Source organism: Olea europaea, chromosome 11 (assembly GCF_002742605.1).
Source record: "Olea europaea var. sylvestris chromosome 11, O_europaea_v1, whole genome shotgun sequence".
Taxonomy (NCBI): domain Eukaryota; kingdom Viridiplantae; phylum Streptophyta; class Magnoliopsida; order Lamiales; family Oleaceae; genus Olea; species Olea europaea.
In genome coordinates, this window is record NC_036247.1 from 19,685,679 (window position 1) to 19,707,501 (window position 21,823).

The window sequence follows — 21,823 nt, forward strand, 5'->3', positions numbered from 1 at the left end:
GGTGGATGTTATTTGGGATGAGTTTTGCTGGTTGCAGTGGCAGCGATGATGGTGGTGCTGAAAATTGTGACTATGCCTATGACTCTCAATTGGATATGTGTTCTTAAAATTGTGACCGTGACTCCTAATTGTGACTCAAAATTGATTAAGTTGTGGCAGAAAAGTTAATCGTGACCAATTAATTCAATAATTTGCAATGAGTAAATGAATTGTGACTAAAGTTTTGAATATGTGACCGACAAATAATCTGTGACCTGTAAAATTTTTGGATTCGTGATCGAAAAAATTTTTGTGACCTATAAAATTTTTGATCTCTGACCAAGAAATAAGTCACGACCAATAATTTGATAAGCTATGACTAAAAATTAATCTGATATGTGATCGATGAATAATTTGTGACCTATAAAATTTTTGGATTCGTGATAAAAAAAAATTCTGTGACCTATAAGATTTTCGATCTGTGATCGAGAAATAAGTTACGACTAATAATTTGATAAGCTAAGACTAAAAATTAATTCGTGACTAATTAATTAGATAACTGTGACAAAAAACTGAAACCTAAATATATTGAATTAATTAAATAATTAAATCATAAATAAATTTTAATAAAAGTCTAATTTTTGAATTTTGAAACTTATTTTTTTAATTTGAAATCTATCATACTTAATCTCTCACTTATGGAATTTTTCCTAGTTATTATTCTTGAATAGTGATTGCATGTGGCGTTTATTTTAAAAGAAAGTCTGTATGCATTTAGCAAAACTGTCCTTGTTCTAATTAGCCGCTATTTGTCTCCATTTAAAACAAAACTATTTAATTTTCGTACTCATTTTCAAATACATATTCGCACAATAAAATATTTTACACATAAATTTAAAATTTTTTCTACTTTTTAACTATACAATCTTAAAAAATTACTATTCAAAATATTATTATTTTCTCAATAATGATCATTAAATAGGGGCTTAATATCGTTCATAATATCTAAAACTATTGTGATTTTGTTGTGCGTGGATCCTAGGCCATTTTTGAGTTTATTTAAATAATGAAAGTTGCTTAATGGTCCCTAATATATGTTGGTGCTTGCTTCATTTTTGAAAAATGCAACTTTGCCTTCGGCTTGAAAAAGAACGAAAAGCACGAAAGAATGGGAATCAAAGTAAACCCTAGCGGGATACGAGTTAGCGTTCCTTTGAACAAGACACTTAATAATAACAATTCTATTATGCTGCTAGGGAAGATATCACACAAACCCCGTCCTTGATAGTCCCCTCACAATAGAGAGGGAGGGTTTTTTTGGCTTTTTTATTCACATGGGTCTCACTCCCATGCAAGTATAGTCAACAAGAGTGTCAATATTTTAATTTTTTGACAAAAAAAGTTTGATTCTAATAATAATACTAAGCCCTTGTTTGAGTCACATTATTTTCATAAGAATGCATACATTTTTTAATAGTGTATTGATGATAAATGTGTAATTAAAAAATAAGAAAAAATTTAAGTTTTCATATAATATTATTTTATTAAAGAATGTATAGTTGAAATGATATCAAATCATTGTTTAAAAATTTATTTTTGAAAGAATGTGGGTCAAATAGGGCCTAATACTAGACTTACATGTGATAAGTCAATTAGTAATCTAGAAGTTTGCATTCCTAGTCACTAGTCTCACTACAATATATAAAAGGGAAAAGTTTGTAACTATTCATAAGGCATCATGATGATGTCATATTTTAAATATTTTATCCCTTTTATTTTATTTGAAGCACGCATTATTGTACTTTTTTAATCATTTCTCTTTATTTTCTAACTTTTTCTTCATTTTTGCACTCAGCATCCCATGCTCATTTCCTCCATTCTCAACACATTCTGAAAAATCCAATGATTACAGAAAAATCTGAAGTAATTGAAGGAGAAATATGCTCAACTTCATTGAGTTATACAAAATACACGTGTAGGTTATATACAAGAATTCACATAACTAATCCCAAGAAAATAGCTACATTAATTTAAATTCAAACTAATCTCTACTATAGCTAATACCCTTGGAACCTCTCAATCTTTCTGTTATGATTTATTTACACATCTCAACACTCTCCCTCAAGTTGGAGCATGAATATTGATTGTCCCTAACTTGCTCATGTGTGAATAAAAGGGCCTCTTTCCAAGAGCTTTAGTAAATATGTCAGTAACCTGTGTCTGAGATGCAGTAAATTTTGTAGTTAATTGACTTGTCTCAAACCACATGACAATCCATCTCAATGTGTTTAGTTCTCTCGTGGAAAACTGGATTTGCAGCTATGTGTAAAGCTGCCTGGTTGTCACAACGCAAGTTTGTTGGTGCTTTGATCAGTATCCCAAGATCTTTGAATAGGTATCTAAGCTAAGTTAGTTCGCATATTACTTTTGCTATGACTCGATATTCTATCTGAGCAGAAGATCTTGAAACGGTTGTTTGTTTCTTTGTTCTCCAAAAAATAAGTGAGATATACCAATGTAAATGCAATATCCTGTTACTGATCTTCTTGTAGTTGGACATCCACCCTAGTCAGCATCACAATACGCAGTCAGTTTAAAGTCACTTTTTGATGAAAATAGTCATCCTCGTCTACATGAATCTTTCAAATATCTAAGCACTCTCATTGCTGCTTCATATATGTGGTTTTCTAGGTTGACCCATGAACAAGCTTAATAAATGAACTGAGTATTGAATATCAAGTCTGGATATTGTGAGGTCTATGAGCTTCCCAATCAATCTTCTGTATGCTAATGGATTATTGAGTGGCTTCTCTTGTGAAGGTCTTAATTTTAGATTTTGCTCCATTGGAGTAGTAGCTGGTGAAACTCCTAACATCCTTGCTTCATCAAGAAGGTCCAGTGTATATTTTCTTTGTGAAATACATATTCCTGAACTTGATTTTGCCACTTCGATGCCCAAAAAATACTTCAACTTACCCAAATATTTGATCTTGAATTGTTGGTTGAGAAACTCCTTTAGTGCTTTGATTGCTTCACTATTGTTTCCAGTTATTATCATGTCATCTACATAAATTAAAACAGCAGTAAACGATTGGCCTTTAGACTTAGTGAATAGAGAATAATTTGCCTTCGACTGTTTGTATCCCGCTTTACAGATTGCACCTGAAAATTTTGCATACTAATTTCTAGAAGCTTGTTTTAAGCCATATAGAGACTTATTTAGTCAACAAAATAGGTGTTGGTTCTCCCCTCGTCAACTAAAGCCAGGTGGTGGCCTCATATAAACTTCTTCAAAAAGGTCCCCATGCAAAAATGCATTTTGGACATCAAGTTGATGAAGTGACCATTGTTTCGCAATAGCAATAGCAAGTATACAGCGTATTGTGACAAGTTTGGCAACTGTAGCAAAAGTGTCATTGTAGTCAAGACCTTCAACTTGTGTGTATCCCTTTGCTACTAAATGCGCTTTGTACCTATCAATGCTCCCATCAAAATTGTACTTTATTTTGTATACCCACTTACATCTAATAGCCTTTTTCCCAACAGGTAAAGGTGTATATGTCTAGGTATTATTGCTTTCCAGTGCTTGAATTTCTTGCTTCATTGCCTCTTCCCAATTTGGATCACCTGTAGCTTGTTCATATGTACTTGGTTCCAATGTTTTAGAAATGGAGGAAACCAATTGAAGGTGCGAAGATGACAGTTTATCATATGAAATATAATTGGCAAGAGGATATCGCGTACCTAGCTTGTGACCTGACGTTGAAGATGATGAATCAGAATGAGGCTGTAGCGTAGTGACATGAGGGTATTGGAAGTCTTTAAGCCATATAGAGGGATGGTGAATTCTTGTTGACCGTCTGGGTATAGCTTGCTGGATTGGTGATGGTGGGGTCTCGAGTAAAGTGGGGTTGGTAAAATGTTCTTGTGTATCACCACATGTTGTAGATAGTGTAGATGGTCCAGTCAATGAAGAGTTATCTAACATGTATGTTGCTAGAATTGGCAAAACGGGTATAATGGTCTTGGTGGTAGGTGTAGTAGAGCCATAAGGAAAATGTGTTTTATGAAAAATGACATCTCGACTTGTGAACACTTTTTTATTTTCTAAATCCATCACCTTGTATGCTTTTTGACTTGGGGGACAACCTAAGAAAAGACACTTTTTGGCTCTAGGATCAAATTTATGTATAGGATTGATATTAGCGGTGTAACAAAGGCATCCAAAGACTTTTAAGTGAGTGTAGTCAGGAATATGCTTGTAGAGAAGCTCATAAGGTGTCCTTTGGGCAAGAAGAAGTGTGGGTGTTCTATTGAGAAGATACATTGCGGTAAGGACACATTCTCCTCAAAAATGTGAAGGCAAGTTAGCTTGAAATCTTAGAGCTCTAGCAGTGTTTAAAATGTGCCTATGTTTGCTTTCGGCCACTCCATTTTGTTGTGGAGTTATGGTGCAACTATGTTCAAATAAAACTCTTTTTTCACGAAAGAAATGAATCATTGAAGTGAACTCTTTTCCATTATTTGACTGAATTCTTTTAACTTGCACATTAAATTGGGTATGAACTAAAGAAAATAATGATTTGAGTATACCTTGAGTCTCTGACTTGAAACGCATAAGATATACCCATGTGTATCTTGAATAATCATCAACAATTGTCAGGAAATAGTAAGCACAAGTAAGTGATGGTACTCTAAAAGTACCCCATATATCACAATGAATTAATTTAAAGCAAGATTGTGTTTTTATTGAACTTAAGCTAAAAGAAAGTTTGATTTGTTTTGCACGATGGCAGGTATCACAAACTTTATTGGAAGCAAAAGAAACTCCTAAACTAGATTCCATGAGATGTTTCTGGGGTGATGATGATTGGTGTCCAAGTCTTTGATGCCAAAGGCTGTTTGCAAGAGGTGTTTGGCTTGGTTTATTTGTGGCATTGATGTAAGGTAATATAGACCATTATGCTGCCTCCCCAAACCAATCATCTTCATCTTTTCCAGGTCCCGCAAAATACAGAAATTTGGGAGAAAGGCAAGTGAACAATTCAAGTCCTTTGTCATCTTACTTACAGATAAAAGATTTATATGAAAGCTTGGAACAAGTAAGACATCTAAAATTTTGAGTTTGTAGTCAATTATTATTGTTCCAACTTTCGTAACTTGGGCCTTTTGACCATTTGGCAATCCAACGTATGGGTACTTTGGTTTCGACATGGTTTTAAACATGAAAGTGGTGGCTGGAATGTGATCAGTAGCACCTGTATCTATGATCCATTATTTCAACTCATTTTTTTGAGAGCCAGTAATCAAGCAAGATGGGACAAACTGACATGTGGCATTTGCTTGAGGCTGATCCATACCACTTTTACCTTTGTTATTGAGCAAGTTCAATAGTTGTTGATACTACTCTAGCGTGAAGAAGGGCACCTCTGCATGAACATTATTAACATTTGGTTGTGACTTCTTTACTTCTCCATTATTTGACCGTTTGTTGTACTTGTGGTTGGTATTGAATCCATGTAAATGATAGCACTTGTCCACTGTGTGATTAGTACCATTACAGTGTGAACAATGATGTTTTGATCTTCCCTTCTGCTGTATATAGTTCCCTAATTTTCTTACACTTGCTAGCATTGCTTCTCTCGAAATAGTGATATCTCCTTGTTTTTCTTCTTACAAAACCATTGCATAAATCTTTCCAATAGAGGGTAATGGTTGCATTAACAATATTTGACCACGAATTGTTGAGTAGGTGTCATTCAATCCCATTAAGAACTGCATTACTTTATTTAGTTGATCTTGTTCAACAAGTCTTGACTTGCAGAACAAGTACATACTAGGACATCATTATGGGATGACAGCTCATCCTATAAGCCCTTCATCTTGGAGTAGTAGGCAGTGACAGACATGGTTTCTTAGTGTAAAGAAGCAATCTCCATTTTCAGCTGAAATATTCTTGGAGTGTTGTTTTGAGAGAAACGATCTTTCAGATCTTCCCAAACACTCAAAGCCAACTCTGTGTAGATAACACTGTTTGACAATGGTGGATCAATAGAATTTAGGATCCACGATAACACCATGTCATTGCATCTCTTCCAAGCTGCATATTTTTCATCATCTGTAGAGGGCTTTTCGATGGAGCCATCTATGAATCCTATTTTGTTTTTGAAACTGAGAGCAATGCTCATTGACCTACTTCGGGTAGCATAGTTGTCACCATTCAATAGTTTGGAAACAAGACTCACACCTCGGTGATCAGAAGAGTGCAAATGAAACGGGTCTGAGGTGTTTTCCCTGGAGGTGTCTCCAATGGAGTTTGAGGCTATTGATTTATCTCCGCTCATGATGTATGAACAAAGAGTGAATACTGGTTGCTTCTAATCAGAGAAGATTCCCAGGCAATGCTCTAATACCATGAAAAGTTCAGTGATTATAGAAAAATCTGAAGTAATTGAAGGAGAAATATGCTCAACTTCATTGAGTTACACAAAATACATATGCAGGTTATATACAAGAATTTACATAACTAATCTCACGAAAATAGCTACTTTAATTTAAATTCAAATAATCTCTATCATAGCTAATATCCTTGGAACCTCTCAATCTTTCTGTTATGATTTATTTACACATTTCAATACATTCGTCCATTCTCCTTCCTTCTCTCTTCAATTTCTTTTTTCCCACAATTTTGTCCATATGCTGTGTAATTTTGTCAAAGCTCTTCGGTGCAGTGCTGACCATCCTAAATGTTTTAACCCTCTATTTTTGTTTTCTTTTGCAGAGTTTTGAAGTTTTCATCATATATCAATCGAAAGAACTATTGAAACAAGGTTTTTTGGTAAGTAAATAAAGATTTTTGCTATGAATCGAAGGTATGGCGGTTCAATTTTATTGTATGGTTTTCAGATCTGCAAGGTTTATATATATATATATTTTTTTTTTATTGAAATGAAATTTTATTTGGAATCTCAACTTGAAAGGTAGAAAAGAATTTAGAGAAACCCATCTCTATTTCATTTGTCGAAGTTGAAAATACTTTGGAAAAATGGAGGAAAGTGATAGCAAATAGAGTGGCTCGAGCCATACTCGCTGCCCTTGACTAGAAGTCCTCTTCCGAGGCTCACAATGTTGCCTATTGGCTATTCCTACATAGAATCTGTAAGTTCGTCATGAATTTTTATTTTCTTTTGTTATTTTAGTTTCTTTGTCTTGAATATCATTTTATGGTTTCAATCTATGCTACTTTCCTTTTAATAGTTTTAAGTTGAAATAAATATAGATTAATTAACAGTTTTCAATCTTTTCATTTTCCTGGGCATGTGGAATTGTGATTCTATACAGTTCATCAAGATTTTTATCAACTTAAGGTCTTGTTAGCATTTCATCGTTTATTATTTGCCAGGAATTTGAAAAAATTCCCTTGAGTTGGCTAACCGTGGCTTTCAATTTGTGTTGTTTTTCTTTTTAGAAGTTTTCAAGTTAATAAAGTATAAATGAATGGTGGGTGACGAAGGTGTAAAGGTCTAAATGTTGATATTTTCATTTACCTAGGCATGAGGGGATTGTGACGTTGTACAGTATTTGTCAAGAATTTTTATCATATTAAGGGCTTGTTCAATAGTGATTATTAAAATTGATTTTTTGACCGTTAGAGAGAAAGTGGCCCACCTGTGAGTAAATAAGTAAAAAATAACGGCTGAAATAGTGAAATAACGGTAAAAAAATTGATTTTTTGGGGGTAAAAAATTGCTACCAAATGGGGGCTAAGGTATTTTCATTATTTATTGTCTCACATGAATTTGAAAAAACATCCTGAGTTAGGTAAATGTGGGGAAAAATTGAAGAATATTTGAAAGAAAACACTATAGAAATAAAAAGGAGAAAAAAGAGGCTAATGTTGAAAATATCATTAGGTGCACTGCATCTATTTAACCTCAAAAATTTTTATAAGCTTTATGCTTGGCGTGATTTTAGTCTTCACGTCCCATTACTTCCCGAATATTAGGCAAATTTCCTTGAAGTGAAAGCAAATAAGAAATCTTGACAATTCAAAAGAGTCATGAACATTGTCTCTATCGTCTATTATATGACTTTCACGCATAAGAATGAACTTAGTGTGAGCAAGGATTAAGTTACCAATATATGGTGCTCATCTGTATTCATATGTTTGCTGAAGTTTGGGGTATGTTAGTGATGATGTTCAATAGATAAAAATAATAGTTACCACACAACTTGCATCAAAGCAAACATATTTTTATTTATTGATACACTCACTAATATTATGCATGTAAGTCAAGTGAGATCTAATCTTAATTAGATTGGGTATGACATTAATTTAATTCATGAGATGGTATCCGGCTTGGTAAGCTGTCACAATGCTTTAAAATTTAACTTCAGCATGATTTATGGAATAGTATTGTCGTATGAGTTATTCAGGGATCTCTTTATTGCTGATTAATTTGCATGATTGAAAAATTGAGCTTCTTGAAAGCAAGCAGGTAAAGATTTGATCTTTTGAATAGAATACGATTTAATTTTCCTACTTTTAATGGGATTCACATGATTTCCACATCGAATAGAAATCAAAAGAATCCTCTTTTGTTTCCTAATGTATAGAGGCTTTCAATTGTGTCTTACTTATCCCAATTCAGAAAATATTCAGGGACTATCTTGGTAGTTGGTGTAGTATGCATGATGAAGCAACTACTCATTATATAGACATGATTGAGCTAACAACCCTTGGCCATCAACTAATAAAGAGCCAGTTCAATACATTTACCGATCAAAAAAATAAAAAAAAAAATAAAAAAATAAAGAGCTAGTTCAATAAGACTCATCGTGGCAGATTGATCCATTTGGACAATCTGCAGGTTCAAGATTACCAACTTGGTGCCCGAGGTATTTATAAGACAGTTGTTGAAATTCAAAGAACTGTCAATTTAACACAACCCAAGTCTATAATCTGTGGATTGGATATTACACGTTTATATATTACAAATTTTTTGTTCTTACTTCCATCTTTCATTTGTTTATTTGTCTTTTTGTTTCTATAGCTGGGATTTCATTCCATTTATTTTGTATGGATTGATTATCAAGATAGGGGAAGATTTAAGGCAGATAAATCTCTTAAATTTTTATGGCTGGCTTCCAGGACATTTGGCTCCTCTTCACAGGTTATGAATGAAAATGGTGGTCTGTACACATTTTCTGTTAAACTGCTTCGTTATTTTGTAAATTGGATGTCTTAATCCTTGCAGATGTTTACTGATGCATTTCATGTTCATTATAGTTCACCATTGGGTTCCATTTTGAAGTAGATGATAAACCCATTCGAGTCCAGATTCTATCTTCAACCAAATATTAGTTAGTCCCAACAATCTTCATCGTTGTATAAGCCCATACTTAAGCTTCTCAACTTGTTAAAATGCAGGATGATCCCCTTCTTTTTGACTTCAAGGTCGACACACAAGTTAATGATTTTATTAGTGCTGCAATGATTCAAGTAAATCCCAATTTTCTCATAGCCTTAAATTCAACATTTACTAAATCTTCTTATTGAAAAGTGCATTCATTTAGAAGGTTAGACTGCATATGCAGTTTAACATTTGGCCTTTGTTACACAGGCAGATGTGACTCAAACCAATGATATGATGTGGATGATGGATGATGACTTCCATTATCAAAATGCTGAGTCTTGGTTCAAGCAAATGGACATAAACTCCATTACTAATTCATTACATTAAAAAAAAAAAAAATACTATTTTTCTGCTTAGATTTCCTTTCTATGTTTTGGAAGAACACACAGAATTGTTTACTCAAAGCTAAAACTCACTTAGTATAAGTTGAAAAAGAAATGGGAAAATAGGCGAATTGTATGAGAGAGAGAGAGAGAGAGAGAGAGAGAGAGAGAGAGAGAGAGAGCGAGCTTTGTTTACTCAAAGCTAAAACTCACTTAATATAAGTTTTTACAAGTTGTCACTTACCATCACATAAATACTCGCTATCAACTTCACTTTAACACACTCTTACTTGATGGGCTACACCATTCTTTGTATTTATGCTTCTACCACTTTGAAATGTACGGTGGAGATCAAGAAAAATCAATAGTTAATATTAAGTCTCTAGAGCTCTCTACAATAATAGATTATTCATTTTCAAAAATAAAAAAAAATATTCTAGTAACGCTGTATATATCTAGTATGCTTTTTGGCAGAATTAACAATAATTATTTTTCTGGCATTTCAGCACTCCAATTGGCTAGAGGTTGTTCATACATTTTTCTCTTTAGAAAGTGAACTATGTATAGGTATTTGTAAAGTCGGGGCATTACTGTCTTTTACATGTTAATCGACATGCGAGGATTTCCTTTCAGAATATTAGCTCAACAAGAAATTCCTTTCTATTCGAAAAGGTTTTCCATCCAATGGGTTGAGACGTTGAGTGCACATGTCCTTAGCTTGGTTGTGAGGTTTCTGTCAACATATTTTTTCACCATGGCTCGTTAAAACAGGTTAAATTATTTTCAAGAAGCTCTTTATTTATGAATTCTATTTTATGCATTATAATCTAAAAAAGTTAGAAAGTCAAAATTTTTAATGCACTTCAATAATATTCCCTATTTTAACTCTTCATTTTGCTTTTCTCAAAAAACATTTATTAGTTTCTTCTTCTCATATTTCATTTAACATAATTTTTATATATCAATGATCAATCTATTTAATATGGTTTGAATAGTTTTAGAAGTAGAGTATTAAGATTTTTGACTCATTAAATGCAACCATTGTATATTAAGAATAAAGAGTGAGATTAACTCTCTAAATTTGAAGAGCCACCACTCTCTATTAAGCATCTCCAAAATACTCTTTAAAGGTGGAATGCTTTGTATTTGAAAGAGTCAATTCTCAAAATTATGTTTTAATAATCCTAATAATATTTTAAAATAAAGAATGAGTTTGACTCTTCAAATTAAACACATTCAAATTTTCAATACATTATACTCCATATATTGATTTTAACAAAAATTATAAGGAAAATGGACTAAAATAATGTAATAATTTGAATGGAAGTTGGCGAATATAAATGATAGAAAAATAATAAACACACATTGGGAGAAGTAGAATTAAGTGTTAAAGATAAAGAAATTGTTGGAATATTTAAAAAATTTTACTCTCTAAATTTATAGATACTATCTAAGTTACAAATATGCTCTTTCAAAATAAAGAGTTATTTAAAGATGCTCTTAGGATTTATGGTACTGGCACGTTTCTAGATGGTGATCCAATTTGTGTATGTTGGCTTAGCTTAGAAAAGAAAGTTTTAAGATGTTGAATAAGTAACTTATTTCTAATTGTAATGGATTTTTTTTATCTGTTTATTAAATACTAATTTCTAAAGATGTACGACTAAGTCAGTTTTTCTTCCTTTTAGTTAAAAAAAAAAAAAAAAAAACTTATTTATTTTTTTAATAATCGTGATCAATTAAAAAAAAGTGTCTTTTTGGTAAAAGTAAAGATGCTAGAATAAAGTTAACTTTTTCTACATTTTAAGTAAACAAAGTTAACTACTTAAGAAAAATAAATAACTTGTGGTCAACGGAAAATTAAATATTTTAAAACTTAATCAGCTACTTATAAGCAGTCATAACTTAATTTTTTTAAGCTTAGCCAAATTTGGCACATTTTATTCTTGCGGATCCCACGCTCATCTAAGTACAAGTCAATTATGTGGACAAACATTTTCTGACAAAATAGTTTAATCCTTACGAGACCAAGGCAGATATATCAGTGGGGGAACGCTTAGTCTGAAACATCACTTTGTCATGTAGTTTTCAAGATGCTTTTTTGAGACTCCAACATTATCATTTTCCATTGAGTTATTGAACCTAGTAGAACAAGGACTCCTCAGGGTGAATGCTATTGATGAGGCAATCCTGTCTGTGGACCGTTGGAAAAATAATTAGTTGCAATAACGTTCAGAACAATAAAATGTAAAAATATAAAACTTATCATTCGATCGAGTCTCGTGAAAGTACAATGTCCTAAAGTGAAATTGCTTATTGATAACTGCTGTGAATTCCGTGGACAATCACTCACAGGATACAACGATAGTAAACCCTTGTGCAGCAATCACGAATATTTTTTAGAACTCTCAAAGGTGCTCCAGGATATATGTAAAAATCGAGTATAAAATTCAGAACAAGAGAAATAAGATTTCTTTTCAAATGATTTTTTGTTTTCTTTGATGTGTGTCTTTTCCAAAGCAAGACATGAGTTTATATAGTTGAAACTGGAAGTAACTATCTCTTCCATGACTAGAGAATAATACAAAATGTTAATGACTGTGAGTAGTGGTATTTAATAACTGTTAGTAGTGGGTTGTTATAAAAAATGATAGAAGATACTGGTTAGTTTGACCCCTTAAATAATTTCTAAAATAAATGAAATAATAATAATTATTTATTTATTTATTTATTTTTATTTTTAAGTTAAGGAAACCCAAGAGGCCACAGCCCAAGGCCTCAATAGTTTGACCCCTTAAATAATTTCTAAAATAAATGAAATAATAATAATAATAATAATAATAATAATAATAATAAAAATAATAATAATAATAATAATAATTATTATTATAATATATTTTTTTTAAGTTAAGGAAACCCAAGAGCTCACAACCCAAGGCCTCAATCAAGACTTTTTAATAATTACGTGGGAAGTGACTCGAATCCCTGACGTCACATACAAATGCTATTTCCCACCACTTGGACACTTCATCTAATTTAATTATTTCTTTCACATTTTATATTTATATTATAAATATATAACATGGACACATTATATGAATTGCGCTGAGCCCAAGGGAAAGAACGGAAAAGACGGACTAGCATGAGAACGGGAACCGAGCTAGAATCCGACCTGGTCCCTAACGTGATAGAAGTCAGCATTCTTTGTGACAAATTCTTGATACTAAGACCCTTGTTCGGTACCAATTAAAACAAAAATTTGGACCGTTGGGCGCAATGTTTATAGAGACTAATTTGAAGTTCTGGCCACATCAATCGGACCCACGTAGCTTGCGTGTGTTATCTTTGATCCGTATCAACATTGCACATTGACCGTTTTAACCCTCATGAATATGGTTTGAATTTATTCCCATTTGTTCCACGTGAGTTGTGCAATATGAGGGCAAAATTGGGAGTTGAGGTGGTAAATGCTACTGCATTTGTCTAAATACTTGTCAGCCTTGCAAGTCTAGCATTCCTTCGAGCAAGATACTTATCAATAATAAATAGAAATCAGATGGAGACCTATATCTTGTTGCAATGTTATCTACAAAGAGATCACTAAAATCCTTACTTCGAGATTGAGGCCTATCTTGGGTAGCATTGTGGATCGTGCATAAGCCGCTTTTTTTAAAGGTAGGAGTATGACGGAAAATATCCATCTTGCCCAAGAACTCATGAGACAATATAATAGGAAGATGGTTGCTTCTAGATGCCTCTTAAAGATTGATCTAAGGAAAGTTTATGATTCGATGAGTTGGGATTTCCTTAAAGAAGTTCTTGAAGGGTTGTGCTTTCCTTCGAGATTTATACAATGGGTAATAGAATGTGTTACTTCTCCAACATATACGGCCTTTAATGGGAGTATACATGGCTTCTTCAAAGGTGGGAAAGGCCTCCGGCAAGGTGACCCTTTATCACCCTTCTTGTTTGTGTTTTGTCTTAAATATTTTTCAAGAATGGTTAAGACTGTCTCAAATGGTAGTGAGCTCAAGTTTCACCCTAACTGTGGCCCCTTAAAGATTACTCATTTAGCTTTTGCGGATGACTTGATGCTCTTTGCAAGAGGAGATGTTATATCGATGCAAATTTTAATGGATTGCCTTTTCAATTTTGGTCTTGCATCGGGTTCGAGGATGAACATTTTAAAATCCAGTTTGTTCACGACTGGTATTCATGGACAAGAGCTTGATGATATCCTTGAATTCACAAATTTCCAAAGGGTACTGTGCCATTCCATTATTTGGGTATCCCTATTGCTTCGAAAATGCTCAAAGTTAGTTGTTATGCTCTGTTTCTTGAAAAAATTGTAGCTTATATTAGTGCTTGGAATTGCTTCTCTTTATCTTATACCGGTAAGGTGGAACTTATTAGGGTGGTTCTTCAAGGTGATGAATGCTTTTGGCTTTCTATTTTTTCGATCCTGGGTACAATTATTTCTAGAATTATTAGTCTTTGTCGGAAATTTCTTTGGAGTTCCAAAAAGCTTTTGGTAGCTTGGAGGGATGTTTGCCTACCGAAAGATGAAGGAGGTCTCGGGTTCAAAGATATGAAGAGTAGGAATTCTATTTTACTTGCTAAGACCTTGTTTGGCTCCAATTTTGTAGCAATGGAATGAGTGGAATAGTGTTTTTTTTTTTTTTTTTTTTTTTTGGAAAAATGAGTGGTTAAAAAAAAAGGAAAAGTTTTCGATGTAATATAATTTTATGGAAGATTGAGTGATTGAAAATAGAAGAGAAAAAATGAAATGTAATGGAATGAAAATTTATGGAGGCCAAACGGTGGCTAAATCTCTTTGGAATATCCATCAAAAAAGGAAACTCTTTGGATGCGTTGGGTTAATCAATTTTATCTTAAAGGAGCTAGTATTTGGGAGGTTTCACGACAGAAAGACGACTCTCCTCTATTCAAACAGTTGCTGGAAATCAGGGATTCAATGTTAAAATTGTTGTTTCTGTCCATATTTATACACGGGGACTGACCGTGCAGTTCGGCCAAGTGGAGGGGAGAAATAGCTTGATTTCTCCGGGTCGATTAGCCTCAAATCAACAAGATGAGACAATTCAGGCAGACGCAATTCCATGGCCTATTACTGAAGCAGTTTTGGACAGATTCAATCCCTGGTCTACAGCGGAAAATTTTTGCGCGAGTAGAGCATATGATTTTGTTTCCGGCCAAGAGGAAGTAAAAGAATTCGGGCAATAGATGTTTGGAGCTCTTGCATAACACCGGAGCACTCTTTTTAGCTTTGGTTAGAAGTCCAATCTAAACTCCTTACTAAAGATAAATTGCAATACTTGGAGATTGACCGGAATTGTGTTCTTTGTGGACATATGGTGGAAACAAGCCAGCACCTCTTCTTTGAGCGTTCTTTCACGTCATCCTTATTGGGAAAGATCAAACAGTGGCTTGGTATTAGAAGATCTATGTCTACACTTTCCAGTGCGTTGAAGTGAATAAAAAAAGAGGCTCGTGGGACATCGTGGCTTAGCACGGCCAAGAGGATTGCTCTTGCTAGTACCATTTATTACATTTGGTTTGCTAGGAATGGAAAGATCTTTGAAGACCTTAGACCATATTTGGATTACATTGTAACATGAATCAAGACATACGTATACAAAGTCACGTTCTCTTTGTATCCATATGTCTTGATTCATTGTGAGTCTTTAGTGTCGGGTCATTGATATTTTTTTGTTCATATTTTTGTTCCTTTTGTTTTGCCTGGGTATGCTCGACGTAAATGTATGAAACTTTTATTTTGTCTTACCAAGGTATGCCTAGCGTACTTGTACATGAAATTTTGATCAATAAAATTTTATATTTATCGATAAAAAAAAATAAATCAGAGGGAGAATACTAAAAGCCGCCAATTTATATATTTTGGAATGATAGACTTCAAGACAAAGGACGAATCACTTCCATGTCTAGCGTCGACTCTACTTGCAATCAAGTAGATCACGCATGTGAACAAGGAAAAAAAATTAACAATCAAATTGGACTAAAAATGGAAGACAAATATTACAATTTTAAATTATAAGAAAAAATGTTTCCGTAACAATTAGGGACGAGCTAAATATTATTTACTCATCTAACGAGCAATAAATTGAAAAAACGACAAAATTTTGGTGGACAGCAAATGAAAGCAACAAGGAATTAAAACCTAACAAAGCGCTTCTACAATAAGCTTCTTCGATATGCCGTCGGCGCAGTTGGCCGCACCAAATATGCTTTCCGATCCTGTAACCGTACAAGATTCTTTCCCAACACAGGCATTCTGAACTATTGATAGTGCGTCATTTCGGCCCGTGCAGCTGCCATTTTCGTATGACCCACAAGCTCCTTGTACGTCGCCAAAGCTAGCAAATTTGATTGCAGAAATGGGACGTCCCTGGCACGATAATTCCATTTCCTTGTTCTCGTAGGCAATGCCGCATGCTGTTCCAACTCTAATAGTTTGGAAGTTGACAAGAGTCGGGTTTCCTCCAAATTCCTCAAAGAGCACCAATTCGTTAACATCATCATTTATGAAGGAACGCGGAACGTGGTACCTGCAATTATTGTATTGTAAGTATATCTTTCGATTTTCTCTGCAAAAATTATTAACAACAAAGATTGTGATAGACCAACCATCTTTGAGTAGGTTGACCACAGTTCGTGTCACATTTACTGCTGTAATACGAACCGCGATAATCACAGACATCAGTCGAACATCCGTCATCTTCTGCCATATAACTTGGCCAGTAGCGACCGATACTATTTCCATTCACCCAAGCGACACCTTTGCCTAAACCTTGCATATCTAAAGCAATTGGATCTTCTCCTAAAGGAGCCTTGAATGTAGTCTGAGAATGAAATTAATTAAGAAAAATATATATCATCCATATTTGCTTAAAGTGTTTAAAAGAAAGAGCATAATACTCGATCGATTTACCTTGTACCATGTCAACATCCTATTAATAGGAAGATCTTCAGTATTCCATGGAGCAGTAAATTTACCATCTGAACTGTAGATTTTGTTATCCAAGCCGTGCAATCCAACCTTGTACGACCACTTGTGCGATGACAGATCTTTTATGATTGTCTCGTCGCCTTTCCTACCAATGATCTCGACTGGTCCAGATATTCCAGCTTGTACAACATCAAACTTCGGACCATAGTTCTGAAAACCAATGGTTGCACTAAGTAATGTTATTTGATTCATTCCCGGGTTCAGTTTAACCTTCTTCTCAAATACGTAGTTGGTTACACCATATGTTGCCCACTGAGAACCTGCCAACAACATAATTTTTTCATGAATAGATTGCAAAATTCAAGCTCGATTGATCGCATAGAATAGTGAGATTTATTACCAAGATATTCGCCATTTATATAAACGTGCAAAATATGTCCAGTTGCATTGACGCGAATGCTCATATCATCGGTCCAGATAGGATCATCCTTGTCGAGTTTAACGCTGTTTGGAAATTATATGTAAGAATTCAAAAAAATTATCTCAAAGAAAAACTATGGAAAAATTAACTACTATGTACTAACCTGGGCATGTACCACAAATAGTCACTAACATCATTTGCAACCTTTTGATCCACAATCATGTTTGTAGAAACTTGTCCCTTTCCTTGAACCGTGGCTTGTTCAAGATTAATCTCGGGTCTCCAACTCCATTTCAAAGAGGCGGGTTCGTCCTCAGCCTCATTCGACTTCTTCACCATCAAATTAGTCTGAGTGTTTAGCTTAGCCGTGTTGTAAACTTCTGTCTTACAATCGGGAAGAATACTGACGGACCATGCAGGTACATTGTAGTCAACTCCTTGATAATTTACCGTAGCATCACTTGTCTCATTTGCATTGCCAAAGAAACAGCTCGATGTGTTATCGAGGGTATAAACAGTTCCCTGTCGATACATATTCAAGTAAAAAATATATCTTACTGTGCAAAACATATTAAAAAAGAGAGAGGATGATTTGATACTTACATATAAAGAATTTCCATAGTCAGTATTAGTTATATTTCCATAAGTGAGAGTCTTTTCCATTGACATCAAAATATTATGAAGCTGAGTCAAATGCCCGTATTTTGGTTGATTCGGACTACCGTATTCGTTGAGGGGTGCATCATAATCGTAGGTTGTGGTAATGTATGGGCCACCAGCTGTTCTTCCAAAGTTTGTTCCACCGTGGTACTGAAATTCAATTATAATTAAAATATCTATTAGCTCGGGATAAAAAAGGCAAAAAAAGAAGCAGTATTTAGTGTAAATTTTGATCTTCATACTGACCATGTAATAATTCTGTACCGCGCCACCATTCTGATAAAACCGAGCAACAGCGAAGGCAACATCTTCAGCTGTTCTGTGAGGATCTAAACCACCCCAATTCTTAAACCTAAATTTTGAACATATGTTATTAATTTACTCGAAGTTGATTAATATAATCAGGAAAAAAGGATTAAGCATTTGAATAAGCTTACCATCCAGTCCAATTTTCAGTCCAAATTTTTGGGGTGTTTGGATTGTCTGGAGTGAATTGATCACAATAGTATCCATTGCATGTGTTCAACTGCAAAAAAATTATAATATTAGTTTAATTAAGGACATATATTGGTGATGAAAAAGATTGAAAAATTAATACCATTGGTTCGGGAGCATCACTCTCTTGGCACATAATCCATGGAACTCCAACATCGAGTGATTCAGCCATGCTTGCACACCAATTAAGGTATGCTTTTCCAGCGTCTCCATACGACGAAATGACATTCCCATATTCATTCTCGATTTGTGCAAGAATAATAGGACCTCCTTGTGAGGCAAATAGACTCTCTTTTTTAACCATATCCACTATCAACGAAGTGAAATTTTGCATCTCATTCTGAAAATTATATAACCGCACATTACAGTCATACATAATACAAAAAATCAAACAATATATATGTAAGTGAAAGTAATCGAGTAAATTACCATAAAAACAGAGTTGGCAGTGCGCATCTCAATATCAGGCACATTATGTAACCACACAGGAAATCCACTGGACATTTGTATAATCTAATGTTACAAAAATTTAATTAATAAGGAGAAAAAATGACTTGTAAGTTTGTAGGTACCCATAGTTCCACTCGGCACAAACATAAGGTCCAATGCGAAGAATAGCGTAAAGTCCTTGATCCTCGATCGTCTTCAGGAACCTTATGAGATCATGATTGCCACTAAAATCATACTGACGACGAAGGGGCTCATGTGCATTCCAGAAAACATAGGTTTCAATAGCATTTAGTCCTCCCTCTTTCGCTTTCTTGATCAAATCCTGCCACATCTAAATTTTACAGGAAAAAAAAAAAAAGATTAGAAGCAAAATAGTTACTGGTAAGAATCGTCATAGTTATGTTATTATTATACCTGGACAGTGCTTCGTGGATAATGAATCGAGCCAGAAATGATGAGTTTACGCTGGCCGTCAATTGTAATGGCTCGTCCATCGTGAGAAACTTGAGCAGCAAAAGCACTACATAATAAAATCAATAGTGAACCCACAAAAAGCAAATGAATTTTTGAAAAACTCATTGCTAAATCGAATAGAAAATAAAAAAAAAAAAAAAAGTATAGGATGTGTGTATACTCGTGGCTCCTGCTATCTATTTATACTTTTCAAGATAAGATATTTAGTTGAATTCAATTTGAATTCTTCTTGAGTTATTCAATCTTATCACGAAACATTACATAATCTTCTTTCTCAGATATTTACATGCACAACAATATTCAAACTGACAGAGTTGTAGTCTACCTTTTGCATATAATTTTTGGATTCTGAAGAGGAAAAAAGAAAAAGAAAATTATGTTCTTTAAATTTGTATTTTTATTTATAATTTTAAAAAATTATTGTAATAATTTTTAATTAATTGTAAAAATATTCTATCGACTTATTTATTTATAGTTCAATCCAATTAGGTTTTTAAGTTGGCATAATAACAAATACCTTGACAAACAATAAAATTCGACTCAAATAGATATATATCAATAACGTGACACAAATAACATGGAATAAAATTAAAAATGGCATAAAACTAAAAGGTGTGTCGAGCATTTGAAAAAGTTATAGATGCAGGTTACTTACAAATTATATATATGTTCAAAGATAAAATAAATATTTTATTTCAAAAATCAAATTTTTTTTTTTAAATTTAAATTTTTAAGCAAATCAATCGGCATTCAGATAAGGATATAGATATAGTAGTTTATGTCAAATTCTTAACCAAACAATATTTCAGTAACTTCACACATTTTAAAAATGTAAATTTCTGGTCGAATTGTGTATTAAAAAATGTAGTGCAATAAAATTATTTTCCCTTTTTATTGAATTAGGTGTCAAATCTTCATATTAAAGTTTAATTATCATAAAGCCCCCATTTAGTGTTAAAATTAAATAAAAGTTTTAGTATATTATTGATAAAAATTAATAAAACATATAAAGTAATGAATCGCATGAAATATGTATCTAAATTTTAATTGAATTTTAATCCAAAGCAAACATCACGGCTTTTATGTTGGAAGTGTTTTAGATTAACTATGTATGTAGAGTAACGTGGTACAGAGCCCTAAACTTTTCTTCGATGAAGAAGACACATTCATCAGAATTTGTCTACAAAGCCCAAAACACACACACACAGATTGGGTGTTTTTACACTCCTTTCAGAAGGAAACTTCAATGGATTTGCAACAGACGATGACGTTATTAGTAGACTGCTAAACTAATAAGCTTCTCATATTTATTTTGGCAAAAAAAAGTTTATTTCTGTAAATTTCAGATACTTCTTATTTACCTGTGTTTTATTGTTTATATATTTTACAAAACGGAGAAAAGATGTTAGCATAATTGCTTTCCTAATTTTTCATTGCAATGCATTATGTTGACATTATAATCTGATTTGATTTCTTTCTTAACATCATTTGTTTGGCTAGTTTTTATGTATCTTAATTAAAAAATGTGTTCGTAAAAAATAGAATTTGATCTACTTATAAATAATTATAAATTACAAATTCTCTCGAAAATTCACAATAATTTTATTGAAGATAGAAGTTTATGTAGTGTTAAAAGATTTTGACCGCCATATCATAATCTTGAATTCGAGTCCAAACTTAAAAGAATATATTAATTAAAAGTTGTTAATGTTTTGAATTCAAACAGTTCGGCGAGTATAAAACTGATAACAATATAAAATAATATTTATTTCACATACTATGAAATCGATTACAATAATTTTAATATTTTAATTAAATCATCACGGCACAATTATTTTAGAAATATTTCATATTATTTAATTCACATGTGTATTGTTTATTTATCATTTAATACACCAATATATATTTGTCACTTCACCATTCCTCCATAAATCTAATTATAAAATAAGCTAAATATAAAGTGCACGTCTACATTTGTATTTGTATAGGTTTTGTTCGACAATTATTATTGTATAAAAAGTATAATTATATTTGCATCACAATTTTTATTTCTTGCACCACATTTTAATCACATTTGAGGAATCATTAATCGTTATAACACTTATGCTCTTAATGATTTGTCATGTCATTCTTTACGATTCTCAATAAATAGGAAATAGTAATTTTTTAAAGTTTATTTAAAATCAACTAGAGTTTCAATTCCTCCCAAATGCAAAAATGAAAATTAATTAAATTTTTACAGATTAACTCTACTCATACGAGATACGTAATTCTAAAATTTCATTAATTTTCGATATGTAAAAATGTCGTTAAGAACCCCATAAAGTTGCATATCTTAAAATTCAAGATTCAAAATACAACCAATCAATCATGTAATCACACATTTAAACATACTATACTGGAAGGAATTCAACTTCAAAATTTCAATACAATGAAAGAATTTGCTTCATACTAGAAAATAAATTCAATTCAATCATTCTTTCTTGAAAATAAGAATCAAGTGGTTGAATCACCTCACTGTTTGATATCCCAAATTATGCATTTTGTTGCATTCCTATGGTCCCAATTTTAATCACATGGGAGGAGATTATTATCCACACCTCATAACAAAAGTATG

The 21,823-nt window shown here is 33.0% G+C and overlaps 1 protein-coding gene across 1 annotated transcript; it reads right to left on the reverse strand.

The window, feature by feature from the left end:
- Nucleotides 1-15,775: 15,775 nt before the first annotated feature.
- On the reverse strand, nucleotides 15,776-19,352 carry LOC111403706 (beta-galactosidase 15-like). Its single transcript, XM_023032305.1, has 12 exons — nucleotides 19,147-19,352; nucleotides 18,855-19,063; nucleotides 18,712-18,778; nucleotides 18,386-18,622; nucleotides 18,225-18,313; nucleotides 18,034-18,139; nucleotides 17,731-17,937; nucleotides 17,291-17,649; nucleotides 17,107-17,210; nucleotides 16,689-17,026; nucleotides 16,385-16,599; nucleotides 15,776-16,305 (listed from the first exon to the last, which is right to left on the reverse strand). The coding sequence occupies exons 1-12, from the start codon at nucleotides 19,309-19,311 to the stop codon at nucleotides 15,918-15,920; spliced, it is 2,484 nt and encodes an 827-aa protein (XP_022888073.1). The 5' UTR covers nucleotides 19,312-19,352; the 3' UTR covers nucleotides 15,776-15,917.
- Nucleotides 19,353-21,823: the final 2,471 nt, after the last annotated feature.